Below are 13,232 nucleotides of genomic sequence, written 5' to 3'. Positions count from 1 at the left end.
TTAGATAAAACGAATAAGTTCTAGTATTCAGCAGTACAGTAGGGAAATTATAGTTAACAGTAATTATATATTTAAAAATAGCTAGAAGAGATGGTTTGTTTCCAACACAAAGAAAAGATAAATATTTGAGGTGATGGGTATCCCAGTTACACTGATTTGACCATTACACATTGTATACATATATCAAAACATTACATGTAGTCCCAAAATGTGTGCATCTATGATATACCAATGAAAAAATACACAAAAAACGTAAAATTATCTGAAATATCAACATTGTGATGTGTATTTGTCCATATATATATAAACCTTTGTGTATAACTTTTACAAAGTTAAATATACTACATATCTCACTTCCTTAACTATACAAAAGTGTGAAAATCTTCCTACGAAAGAATGTATCTTCATTGTCATTGTTAACAGCAGCATAGTGTCCCATTGTCTGGATGCGCTCTAACTTGGTCGGCTGCCTATTAGGCATTTTGGTGTGGGATCCAGGCTTAAGCGTAAATCACACTTAAGATGACTTTATGGATTTAAAATTGTGTTTCCATTTTCTATTGGACTTCAAAAGTACAACCATGAGTAAACATGTATTTTAATAAAAGATTTGTGTAATTCAGATAGTTGGTAACATACATGGTAATAATACCAGTTCTATGAAAAAATGAAGAAATGGGCCTTTCTACTGGGAGGTGGTTATGAGAAATACACTCACCTGCTGACTGGTGCACAACAATTTATGTCAGACCAATAATTAAGTTAATTGTTATAGGTTTTTTGACGTTCTTATTGTCCATAACCGTAAGTGCAGTCTTTTGGTGTTATAAATTTTAGCTATTATTTGTTATAATTCCTAGAAACCTGAGGATCTAGCACCTAATTTTGTAGATAAGGAAAAGGGGTTCAAAGGTGGTTCCAAAAAAAAAAAAAACAGGAAAGGAAAAGGAGGTTAAGTTGCCCAAGGCCCCCCAAGAGCCAGGCATTGGTGATCCTGTTACGACCCTAGTGCCTGTGGTCGTTCCTCCATATTTTCCATGTTGCTGCTTCCTATGCGACATCACCATCTTTTGGTTTATGGTAAAGACAGCTTGGGCGTGAATGGGTAATTAACTATTTTTAATTGCATTTAACTTTTTTTTTTCAGTCTTGAATCCAGATAATAGTTTTGAAATATTAGTTGACCAGTCTGTTGTGAACAGTGGAAATCTGCTAAATGACATGACTCCTGCTGTAAATCCTTCACGTGAAATTGAGGACCCAGAAGACCGGAAACCCGAGGATTGGGATGAAAGACCAAAAATACCAGATCCAGATGCTGTCAAGCCAGATGACTGGTGAGTCTTGGGGGCCTGTCTTTGAGTATAAGGGAACATTTTGTATATTCGCCATGGCTTTAGCAACGAAATATTGGTTGAGTAAGATCTGATAATTTCAACAATCTATGATGCAGTCTAAACTGTAGGAAAAAATGTAGACTGCTGTAGCTGGAGTGTCATCATCTATATCAGAGGTCCCTAACCTTTTTGGCACCAGGTACCATTTTCATGGAAGACAATTATGCCATGGACTGGTGACAGAGGGCATGGTTTTGGTATGGTTTCAAGTATATTACATGTATTGTGCATTTTATTTCTATCATTATTACATTGTAATATATAATGAAATAATTATACAACTCACCATAGGTTGGGGACCCCTGATCTAGATTGTTGTAGCATTTTATAAATCACAAAATGCTGAAACTGGTTATGCAGATTGCCTGTGGTCAGTTTGTGGCAGAACCTCAGGTCTTGTGGCCTGGCCATTCTAGTGCTGCTTTCAATTCACATTCAAAGTTAAAGTACTGAAATTTTAAATTGAAAAGTAACCTTTTTCCTATTTCCTATTTAAAACAATACTTAGAGATCTCTGCTCTGTGTTGGGCAGTGGAATACAAAGGCACAGGACACTACCATCTGCCTACCCAGAGCTCCAAGTCCAGTTGTAAGGCAAGTAAATAAAATTGGCATGTAGTTATAGTAAGGGTCCACAAGAAGGTGCTACTAGGGGACCAGAGCACCAGGTGTGCCTAACCCAGGCATGGTTTCTGGGAGCAGGGCAAATTAAATTGAGACTTAAAAGCAAAATGAGAGTTAACTAAGTGGTGAGGATGGAAGAGGAGGGTGTTCCTGGTTGAAGAACATTATATGCAAAAATAGAGGAGCGGGAGTGATCTAGACATGCATGAGAGAAGTTTTTTGTTTTTTTTTTTTAGACAGGGTCTCTGTCACTTAGGCTGGATAACAGTGGTGTCATCATAACTCACTGTAGCCTCAGACTTCTGGGCTCAAGCGATCCTCCTGCCTCAGCCTCCCAAGTAGCTGGGCCTATAGGCACATGCCACTATGCCTGACTAATTTATTTTTATTTTTATTTTTTGTAGAGATGGGGGTCTTGCTATGTTTCTCAGGCTGGTCTCGAACTCCTGGGCTCAAACGATATTCCCACGTTGGCCTCCCAAAGTGCTGGCATTACAGGCGTGATCACCTAGACAATTTTGAGTATTATATGGCCTTTTATGTAGGGTTCAAATTGGAGAGTGATGAGAAGTGAAGATAGGTGGGGTCAGACTCTTGTATTTGGCTATATTTGAAATCCAGTGACTTCCAGAAATGTTACAATTTCAACAAAGAAATAAATTGTTCTTACCCTTTGTAAAAGTATCTTCCTATGCTTAGCAATTAAATTCTAGATAATCTTTTTCTTCCCTGAAAGGTAAGATATATGTACCTGAAATTTTATGCTGCACTAATACATATGCTAAATTTATTTGTATATTTGGTGAACATTAGATTTGGAGTCAGCCTTGTTCAGTATTACATTCCGTTACTAGCTTTATCACCCCAAAAGAAACCTGTACTCATTAAGCAGTCACTCCCCATATCTTCCTTTCCCTAGCCTCTGGCAATACTACTCTGCTTGCTACCTCTCTGGATTTGTCCATCTATACGTTTCATATAAATGGAGTCATGCAATATGTGACCTTTTGTGACTAGCTGCTTTTATTTAGCATAATGTCAGGGGTCATCCATATTGAAGCATGTATCAGTACTTCATTATTTTTTTTTATGACTGAATAATATTCCATTGTGTTGATAATGCCACATTTTATTTATCCACCCTTTAATTGATGGAAATTTAGGTTGTTTCTCCTTTTTGGCTATGGTTATGTAAAATGCTGCTATGAACATTCAAATACCAGTTTTTGTGTAGATACATATTTTCATTTCCACCTAAAAGTGTAATTGCTGGGTCATGTGGTAACTCTGTTTAACTTTTTGAGGAACTGCCAAACTATTTTCCAAAGTGGCTGCACCATTTTACTTTACCACCAGCAATGTATGAGGGTTCTACATGCTCATCAACACTTGTTTTTATCAGTCTTTTTTATTATAGCCACTTCATGGATGTGATGTGGTATTGTGGTTTTGATTTGCATTTCTCTGATGTCTGTTGATGTTAACCATCTTTTCATGTGCTCATCAGTCATTTGTATATGTTCTTTGGAGAAATGTCTATTCAAATTCTTTGCTGGTTTTTTAGATGGGTCTTTTTTTATTACTGAATTGCAAGCAAGAGTTCTTTTACTAGGCCCCTATCAGATATATGATTTACAAATATTTTCTAGGAATCATTATTTTAAATTTTGAGATTATGACCTAAATCTTTTTTTTTTTCCCTGAGATACTGCTCTGTCTCCCAGGCTGGAGTACAATGGCGTGACCATAGCTCATTGCTGCCTGGAACTCTGGGTCTCCTGCCTCAGCTTCTCAAGTAGCTAGTTACAGGTGTGCACCACCACGCCACCATGGAGGACTTTTTTTTTTTTTTTTTTTCTTGTAGAGACGAGATTTCGCTATGCTATGATGCTTAGGCTGGTCTCAAACTTCTAGCCTTGGGTGATCTTCTCACCATGGCTTCCCAGAATGCTGGGATTACAGGGCCCTAAATATTTTTAGAATGCTCTGTTTCAGATTCACAAAGTGGGAGTACTCTGATTCACTGGCCAGTGTTGTCATAACTGGCTTTTTCTTTTGTGTTTAAGGGATGAAGATGCCCCTGCTAAGATTCCAGATGAAGAGGCCACAAAACCTGAAGGTTGGTTAGATGATGAGCCTGAATATATACCTGATCCAGATGCAGAGAAGCCAGAGGATTGGTAAGAGCTTCAGATAACTTTTTTAATTATCTTTTTTTCTTTTATTTATTTATCTTTTTCTTCACAGCCATCAGACGAAGAGAATAAATTATCTTTTTTTAAATTGAAGTAAAATTTATTTTTATTTTATTTATTTATTTTTTTTGAGACAGCATCTCACTCTGTTGCCTGGGCTAGAGTGCCATGGCATCAGCCTAGCTCACGGCAACCTCAAACGCCTGGGCTCAAGCGATCCTTCTGCCTCAGCCTCCCAAGTAGCTGGGACTACAGGCATGCGCCACCATGCCCGGCTAATTTTTTCTATATATTTTAGCTGTCCATATAATTTCTTTATATTTTTAGTAGAGACGGGGTCTCGCTCTTGCTCAGGCTGGTCTCGAACTCCTGAGCTCAAACAATCTGCCTACCTCGGCCTCCCAGAGTGTTAGGATTACGGGCATGAGCCACCCGCCCAGCCTGAAGTAAAATTTAATACTTAAGTACAAGCTCTGATTGGGGGGGTGGGGGGGCGAGGCATGGGCAATACACATAACCTAAACTTTTGTACCCCCATAATATGCTGAAATAAAATAAAATACTTAAATACAGGCAGTTGCCCAAATTTTAGGGTAGAGCTTGACGAATTTAATTACATTTTCAACTTTTTTTTTTTTTTTTTACTGCATCTGTCATGAAAAACTGTTGTTACTGGAGATACAAACAACAGAAGATGGTCTTGCATAGTATGACAATGTGAAAACAGTTCAGTAGGACCTTAGGGGAGCACTGGCCAGCGAGCTGTTCATAGTCCTGTATCACAGAACCCATTTGTAATTTGTTGTTTTTGTATTTCCAAAGGGATGAAGACATGGACGGAGAATGGGAGGCTCCTCAAATTGCCAACCCGAAGTGTGAGTCAGCCCCTGGGTGTGGTGTCTGGCAGCGACCTATGATTGACAACCCCAATTATAAGGGCAAATGGAAGCCTCCTATGATGGACAATCCTAACTACCAGGTTTGTACATCTTGATGGTTGAGTTGCTTTCATTGATCTGTTTGCATTCAGATAGAAGTTTTGTCTGCGGTGAGGCTCCCAGGATGATCATTATATTCAAGCTGTTGAATTAAAAGCAGAAAGTAAACTTCATAAATTGAGAGAGGCTTAATCGGTTAGGTGCTGCAAAGATAAACCTAGAAACTGGAGGCAATAGCTGTTACAATTGCTTTGTAACTATGTTTAGAAACAAAAACAAAAGAGAAATGGAAAACTTGTGATTGGGCACCCTGCTGTCAGGCGGCAGGGGTGCTTTAGTCACAAGATCCAAATCCCAGGCTTGGCAATCTGTGTGACATGGTGGATAAGAGGCCTGTGAGAGGAGCTGGTACCCCAACCACATCAGAACAGCTCACTGCTTAGCCTTAATGTCTTCAACTGTAAAAAGTCTCAGGCTCAGATGAGATGGTAAGGATCTAAGTGGTCTATGAAATGTGCCCCCTTGGACCCTTTCTTTATCCTAGTGAAATTGTTTATAATCATTAATTTCCACTTTGTCAAACTTTAAGGTATAGGTGGATCTATATGCATATACTAGATGTATGTTTTTCTGTTTTTTAATATATTTTTAATTGTGCAGTCAACAATGAGATAAAATTAAAAAATTCACTTTACAAAAATTGCCCTTTAGCTGTTCTCCTGTTGGTGGCCATTTAGGTGGATTGTCAGTTTTCCTTTTAGAGTCAGTGCTGCCGTAATCATCCTTAAATGTGCCTGAATGTATGTAGTAAGTATTTGTCTAGGTAGTTATCTAGAAGTGAATTGCTGGTTGAAGACTAAGTACATTTTATTTTAAATCACCACTGAAAAAGTAGTCAGAGTTTAGCAATCTTAGAGGCAGGGGTATAAAACATCAAGTAGCATTTATTGTCTTCTTCCTCTTGCTCATTTAAGTTTCACAAAGTCAGCATTTATCTCCATTGATTATGTAGAATTCATCTTACAGTAGGCTTCTCATAAGTTTTTGTTGATCATTATCTGAAATAATTTTTTAAACATTGTTTGCTAGGGAATCTGGAAACCCAGGAAAATACCAAATCCAGATTTCTTTGAAGATCTTGAACCTTTCAAAATGACTCCTTTTAGTGCTATTGGTTTGGAGCTGTGGTCCATGACCTCTGACATTTTTTTTGACAACTTTATCATCTGTGCTGATCGAAGAGTAGTTGATGATTGGGCTAGTGATGGATGGGGCCTGAAGAAAGCTGCTGATGGGGCTGCTGAGGTTTGTGTTTGCTTGTTTCTTGTGCATTTATATCTGTTACTATGGGTAACTTTTGTGAAAAGGTATGTTTGAGGATTTATTTTTCCCTCTTTGGGAATCTTGGCATAAAAAGTATAACCATATGCCTGCTAAAGACAAAATGTTGGGTTTTTGGCCATGACTTCATTAGTCTAATATGGTGGCTTTAGATTCTCTATTTGTTATGTGCAGAATTTTTTGAAAATTATTTGTGTGTCCGTGTGTATATGTATCTTAAAATCTGCCATTTAGGGTATATCATAATGCAAACTTGAATCTTGATTTATATCTAACATGCAGAATTTTCAGAGAACTGGTCATATGTCCAAGCTGCAAATTGGAGAGCCAGAGATAACTGAGATCAAGAAATTCTTGATTCACTGGTTTGAGGTTAAGGGAGCTTTTTGCAGGTGAATAAGATGCCAGCTTTGGTACCTATGAAAGTGAAATCACCTTGATGATAAGGAGAGCAGGAAGATGGAAGCATTTCTCTATAATTTCATGTTTATGTTGTATGGACATCTTGGCTTGGACTCTTTGAAAAAGGAGGAGCCTGTGTAGTGCTGTGCCGTAATTGAACAGTAGAACAAACAGTGCAGCCTATATTTGGTTTCAAAAGCCAGAACTTTCAATCCTGTCTTGTTTTTCAGCCAGGCGTAGTGGGGCAGATGATTGAGGCAGCTGAAGAGCGCCCGTGGCTCTGGGTGGTCTACATTTTGACTGTGGCTCTGCCTGTGTTCCTTGTTATCCTCTTCTGCTGTTCTGGAAAGGTATGAATTATTATTATTATTATTTTTTGGCATCACTTTTAGAAAGAACTCTTATGATGTTAAAAATAACGAAGATAGGCCGGGTGCGGTGGCACACTGCCTGTAATCCTAGCACTTTGGGAGGCAGAGGTGGGCAGATCATTTGAGCTCAGGAGTTCGAGAGCAGCCTGAGCAAGAGCGAGACTCCGTCTCTACTTAAAAAAAAAAAGAAGAAAGAAAGAAAGAAATTAGCTGGACAACTAAAAATATATAGAAAAAATTAGCCGGGTATGGTGGTGCATGCCTGTAGTCCCAGCTACTCAGAAGGCTGAGGCAGGAGGATTGCTTGAGCCCGGGAGTTTGAGGCTGCTGTGAGCTAGGCTGATGCCACAGCACTCTAGCCCAGGCAACAGAGTGAGACTCTGTCTCAAAAAAACAAAGATATGTTGCCTGAAGTTTTCTTTGTAGCAGCTCAGTAATGACGGGGCCATATTTGATGTTGACTTCTGAAAGTTTATTCGCTACTCCTCAATGGCCATTTATTGTGCCCAGATGGGAGTAGAATTTATAGCCCCTCGGTTGCTAGTATTATTTATCCTGCTTTATTTCTCTCTGTAATATTTGGCAGTAACTTTCTTAAAATAAACTTAGATACAAAACCAGCTATCTGGGAACAAACCAGCTCTTTCTCCTGCCATAGGTATTTCTGTTATTATACTTTATAATTCGATCTTTGATTTCTCATTATCCATTCCTCCCTCACCAACCCCCCCCCCAAAACAATACACGTGGAGGTATTATTGCCTTATTATTAATTTTCTTATTTAGCCCTTGTTGCATGCAATCATAAAAAAAGAATATCTTATTTAGGCTCTCTACTTCCAAGTGAGGATTACGCTTCACCTTGCATTCAAAACACTTTGTAACTGAATCCAAAGTTCTTTTTCCAGCCTTACTCTCCACCACTGTTCTGTGTATCTGTGCCTCAGTCAGCTTGACTATTTAGACCTGTACACACGCATATTCAATGAAGAGAAAGCTATTCAGGGTAGGAATTGATATCTTACTCATTTCTATATATCTACCCCTATATACAGCCTAGAACAGAACTTTGCCAGTGCCTGTAGGCATTCGGTAATTATATGATAACGTAATATCTGACAATGTAAATAAAATTGTTGCACTTTGGGGAATATTTCAGAGACAACCCAGTGCTGTGGAGTATAAGAAGACTGATGCTCCTCAGCCCGATGTGAAGGAGGAGGAAGAAGAGAAAGAGGAGGAAAAGGACAAGGGAGATGAGGAGGAGGAAGCAGAAGAGAAACTTGGTAAGAAGTTGACCCCAAAACCCTGCTTTAAGCCAAGACCCTAAGATGTTGTTTTCAAACACTTACAATCAAGTTACAGTAAAGATTTTTTTAGATCTAGAGATATATTCTAATGCTAATTGCCTGATCACCAAAACAAGTGTAAGGTTTTACTTAGTTGTTTAACTTCTGTCTTAGAAGAGAAACAAAAAAGTGATGCTGAAGAAGATGGTGGCACTGTTAGTCAAGAGGAGGAAGACAGAAAACCTAAAGCAGAGGTAAAAGAAAGGAGTTATGCATTTTGTATTTCCAAATTGAAGGTACATTTAAGTAAAGGGAATATTTTTATAGGGTAGTTTACAATGGCTTGTAGCAGTAAAAATTCTCTTAGTGCTGGTTTTGTTGAAGTGGGATTTTTAGCTATATTAGTCAACATTTCATTTGATAATTTTAAGCTATATCTGAATCTCAAAAGTATGTTTTTGTGCCGAAAATGGCTTTCTGGATTAAGCAGAAGGTTGTAGAGGGCAAATAATAAAAAGCTTTCTAAGATGGGAACTTTAAGTTGTTATCACAGTTCTGTCTCGTCTACCTCTTCTGTTCCCTGAAAAGTATTTTTTGCACAAATCACTGCATTCTGTATATTTTGTCCCTGATTTCCATGGATTCATGCCTTCATTTAACAAATATTGAGTGCCCATTTTGTGCCAGACATTGTCAGCAAATAATACAAAGATACCCTGCCTTTGGGGAGTTTAAATTCTAGTGGGGGGGAAACAGGCAATAAACAGTAGACATTATAAGGAAGTAAACGACTCTATGTATTAGGAACTGATAAGCTATGAAAAATTAGGACAGGAAAAGGTATTGGAAGTGTCGGAGGTGGGGTAGGTCACAATGTTAAAGACCTCATTGGAAAGATTCAAAGGCTTGAAAGAGAAAAAGGACTTTTCCATGAGGATGTCAGTGGCAGGTGTATTCCAGGCAGAGAGAACAGCCAGTACTAAGGCCTAAAGTGGTTGTCCACAAGGCCAGTATGGCCCGTAGAGTGAGAGAGAGTGGAGAAAAAGAGGATGGAGAAGGCTCCTAATTAGGTGGAACTCACAGGCCGTTGTATGGACTTGGCTTTTCTTTCGAGTGAAATGGGCAGCCGTTGCATGCTTTGGGGCACAGATGTGACAGGATCTGATTACTGAGGCTGCTGTGTTTTCTGTAGACCAGGGAGAATCAGGGAGACCAGTTAGGAGGCTCCTGTAATAATCCAGGCAAGATATAGTGGCCCTATGCAAGGTGCTTGGAGGAGGAGGGTATGAGAAGTAGTGGAGGTTCTGGATCTAGGTTTTGCGGTGGTTGGATATATGGGGTATGAGAGAGAATAATCACTGTACCTTTGCTTACCACGGAACTCTTTTTAGTGCCTCTGTTTTTGAGTCTAGTCCCTTCTTCAAAGCTCTATCCCTTTCCAGCTACCACAGTCTTTCTGTTGATAAAGATGAGTGCTATTTATATCTTGATTATGTTTTCAATGGATGTATTCTGTCTCAACAAAAATTCAGTTCTTGAAGGTAGGCACCATGTCTCACTACTTTTTATATCCCCCAAACAGCCTAATGTGTTAAGTTGCTAGTACATTTAAGTAAAGGGAGTATTTTCATAGGGTAATTTATAATGTTAAGAACTTGTGATAGAGTAGAAAGAGCACTGGGCTTGTAGTCTACTTGGATAGTCTTCAGTCTTCATGAATCCTAGGTTTCTCATCCTCAAAATGGGGCTAATGTACCCACGGGCTAATAGATTAGGATTAAGCAAGATAATGTGAAAGCCCAGTGCCTGATCGTTTTTTTAAGAAAAGGTTTATGGGTTAGATTGAGGAAAAGTATACGTTTATGGAACAAAAAAGACTAAACTGAATTAGTCTGCTACCTCTGAGACAGCCATTGTTTTGGGTGCATTTTTTCTAATTATTTTTCTTGATTTTTCCTCAAATGGGTCACTCTTAGCCTGGCAGATCTTGAAAATATGGTGAACTTTTATTTTTCAAAAATGTGCTAATTAGAGTGAATTTCTTTTCTTTTCAACCAATAGGAGGATGAAATTTTGAACAGATCACCAAGAAACAGAAAGCCACGAAGAGAGTGAAACAATCTTAAGAACTTGATCTGTGATTTCCTCTCCCTCCCCTTCCCCTGCAAGTGTGGTCCTAGCACCTGGCACACCTTAGGTTGAAACTCAGAAAACCTCAAGACGTCACCATAAACAGGTTCCAATTGAACACTAGTCTGTGTAATTTTAAACATCTAGCAGTAAATAATTGCAGTTGTGACATAAAGGACCCTGTTTCTGTAGAAAACATTTAACATAATGGTTGTGAAATGTAACATAAAGCAACTAACTTGTATTTTTGTTTTTGTTTTTAAACATCTTTGTTTTTTAAAATAGAATGATAGAACTTTGCCAATCTTTAAAATCTTGGCTTAATTTAATACATTAATCTGTCCATGCAGAAATAACACCAACACTTAAAAATGCTAGGGGGATGAGTTGCAGTTTTTATAACAGATTTTTTTTTAAGTTTGGTATTACAAAACATTCAAATGTCTGTGTCCCTTAAAATTGATAATCATGTTTAAAGTGCAGTCATTTATGGTTTTAATCTTGTTTTGCTTGTTTCCATTACTCATTTTCTCCTAAGGAAATTTAGGAGAGGATTGGACAGAAGCCCAAATTTATATAGAAGTTCTGTTTAAGTTGTATTAAAAATAGACATACAAAAAGAAAAAAAAAAAACTTTTCACTTGGTGTTGGTTAGACCATAAAATGTTTGTGTTCTGGTGCCCTTGGAACTGCTTAGTTCCCAGACAGCTTCACAGTTAGTGGAGAAGGTGGCTTCATATGGGCACTTGGGTATTCATACTCCATATACAGGGATCATTGGGCTCCGGCCTTCTGGAGCAGGTGGCTTGTTAAGGAACGCACTAGCAGGGCATGGCATGTGAGCTCTGGAGTAGGTGTTTTCATCACTTCTTCCACTATGTTGACACTGTTTTCCTTACCTATTTCCCCAAATTCCCAGCTTTCTCCTCTGCTATGCATTTTCTTCACAGCGCAGCTTGCAGTCCGTTGCTGAAAATGATTATAAACTCTGCATAGTGTTAAGCTTTATTGTGATTATGTGTATTTCTTTCTTTTAAGCAGACCCATACCTTTCCAGGGTCAAAGTACAGGATAGAATACAATTTTTCATTTTTATTCATTTCTTTTACTCTGTGTAAAGACTTTAGGAGTCTGATTCAGAGGTGAGCCAATTTAGAATTGACTGTAATTGAACACAGGCTAAAAGTATTTATGGGAGGAGTGACACATAGCATGAATTATCTGATTTTTGTAGCTGCTGAATATTTTAAGCCTTCATTTGCAATTCATGTAATTCATTTGTGTCTTAAATTACACAATAAAGCAGTCCTGTTCAAATTTTTTTTATGTGGCTTGTAGAATTTTTAAAAAAATCTTAGGTTTGTTTTTCATGTGGAATGCAGATGGGTGCTATCAGAGCCTCTCCCATACCACTATAGTGTAATGTTATTATGCTACACTGAAACATATTCAGAATTAGATTTTATTTTAGCTTTATTCTGATGATACTGTTCCTTGCACTGAATATATAGACACTCCACAGTGTTTATATTGGGGAGATGGGGAGGATGTATATTTGTAAAAGATGAAGGCTATATCCATTTATTTTATCATCTTTTTTTTTTTAAACTGGTTCACTTAAATTCTTTTGAGGGTTGTATGCATTTTTCTTGCTGTCCAGTGCTTTTTCCTTTTCATCTGTTGTTTGTAGTCACAGTGACATTAGCTGTGTAACAGACTTTCCCAAATGTATTGAGTGCAAATAAACAGTTATTACTTAGCAAGACCTGAAAACATGTCTGCAGATTTCTCCTTGAAGCAAATGTGGGGGATCCTTGCATTTCTAGAAATCTGCCTTCATTCTCCATTAATGTTACATTTCATGCCTCCCTTTCTTCCAGCTGAACTTTAAACCATTAGAGTGTTCATTGCTTTTCCAGGATTATTTAGTGAAGTTTATTCAAAATAAAACAAAAACAGTGCCTTTTATTGGTTCGTTTTTTCAGTTTTTGTTGAAGGTGCAGCATCCTGATTAAATGTCCAACACATTAATGAATGACTAGCAGTTTTCAGCTCTTAAAAGGCACTTATATTATGATTTCACATGCTGGTTACCTGTCCCATTGTTGTAAAATGCCCACTCTCCGTCAGATGTGTTCCTCAATTTTTCTTATCCACAAAGTATTCAACATTTTTCAAACTGTCACGTTACTAAATGGTGTTACATTAAAGCCCTGTGTTAAGTGTCTGCTTTTGACTGAACTTCTTCATAGTAACCTTCAATGTGTGTTTTTTACTGTTTCAATAGCGGGTTAATCTTTTAATTGGCCCCTGCATGAGAGTTTGCTAATGTGCAGAAACTATTATAGATGGTGAAATAATTACCTTATCTCACCACATGAGTTTGATTCAGTCTTTTATATTTAGCTCTTGCCGCCTCCTCTTGCTGATTGTGGTTCAGTAGTTTCTATTGTGTGCAAGGACAGCAGTTCAGAAAAGGAAGGGATGCCAGCCCCAAGAGGTGGCTCACACCTGTAATTCTAGTGACTTGGGAGGCTGAGGCAGG

At 38.1% G+C, this 13,232-nt stretch overlaps 1 protein-coding gene across 2 annotated transcripts in view; it reads left to right on the top strand.

Annotated features, from left to right (window-relative positions):
* Nucleotides 1-12,914, top strand: part of CANX (calnexin) — a 32,947-nt gene extending 20,033 nt beyond the window's left edge. For both annotated transcript variants that reach the window (XM_045527739.1, XM_045527738.1), the window contains exons 8-15: nt 1,148-1,337; nt 4,088-4,201; nt 5,039-5,195; nt 6,244-6,459; nt 7,128-7,247; nt 8,428-8,554; nt 8,732-8,811; nt 10,619-12,914. In XM_045527739.1, coding sequence (XP_045383695.1) covers nt 1,148-1,337; nt 4,088-4,201; nt 5,039-5,195; nt 6,244-6,459; nt 7,128-7,247; nt 8,428-8,554; nt 8,732-8,811; nt 10,619-10,672 — 1,058 coding nt within the window. In that variant the 3' untranslated portion in view covers nt 10,673-12,914. The remainder of the gene's footprint in view (nt 1-1,147; nt 1,338-4,087; nt 4,202-5,038; nt 5,196-6,243; nt 6,460-7,127; nt 7,248-8,427; nt 8,555-8,731; nt 8,812-10,618) is intronic.
* The last annotated feature ends 318 nt before the right edge of the window (nt 12,915-13,232 follow it).

This window comes from Lemur catta, chromosome 16, assembly GCF_020740605.2.
Source record: "Lemur catta isolate mLemCat1 chromosome 16, mLemCat1.pri, whole genome shotgun sequence".
Classification (NCBI taxonomy): Eukaryota; Metazoa; Chordata; class Mammalia; order Primates; family Lemuridae; genus Lemur; species Lemur catta.
This window is presented reverse-complemented; position numbering and strand designations above follow the sequence as displayed.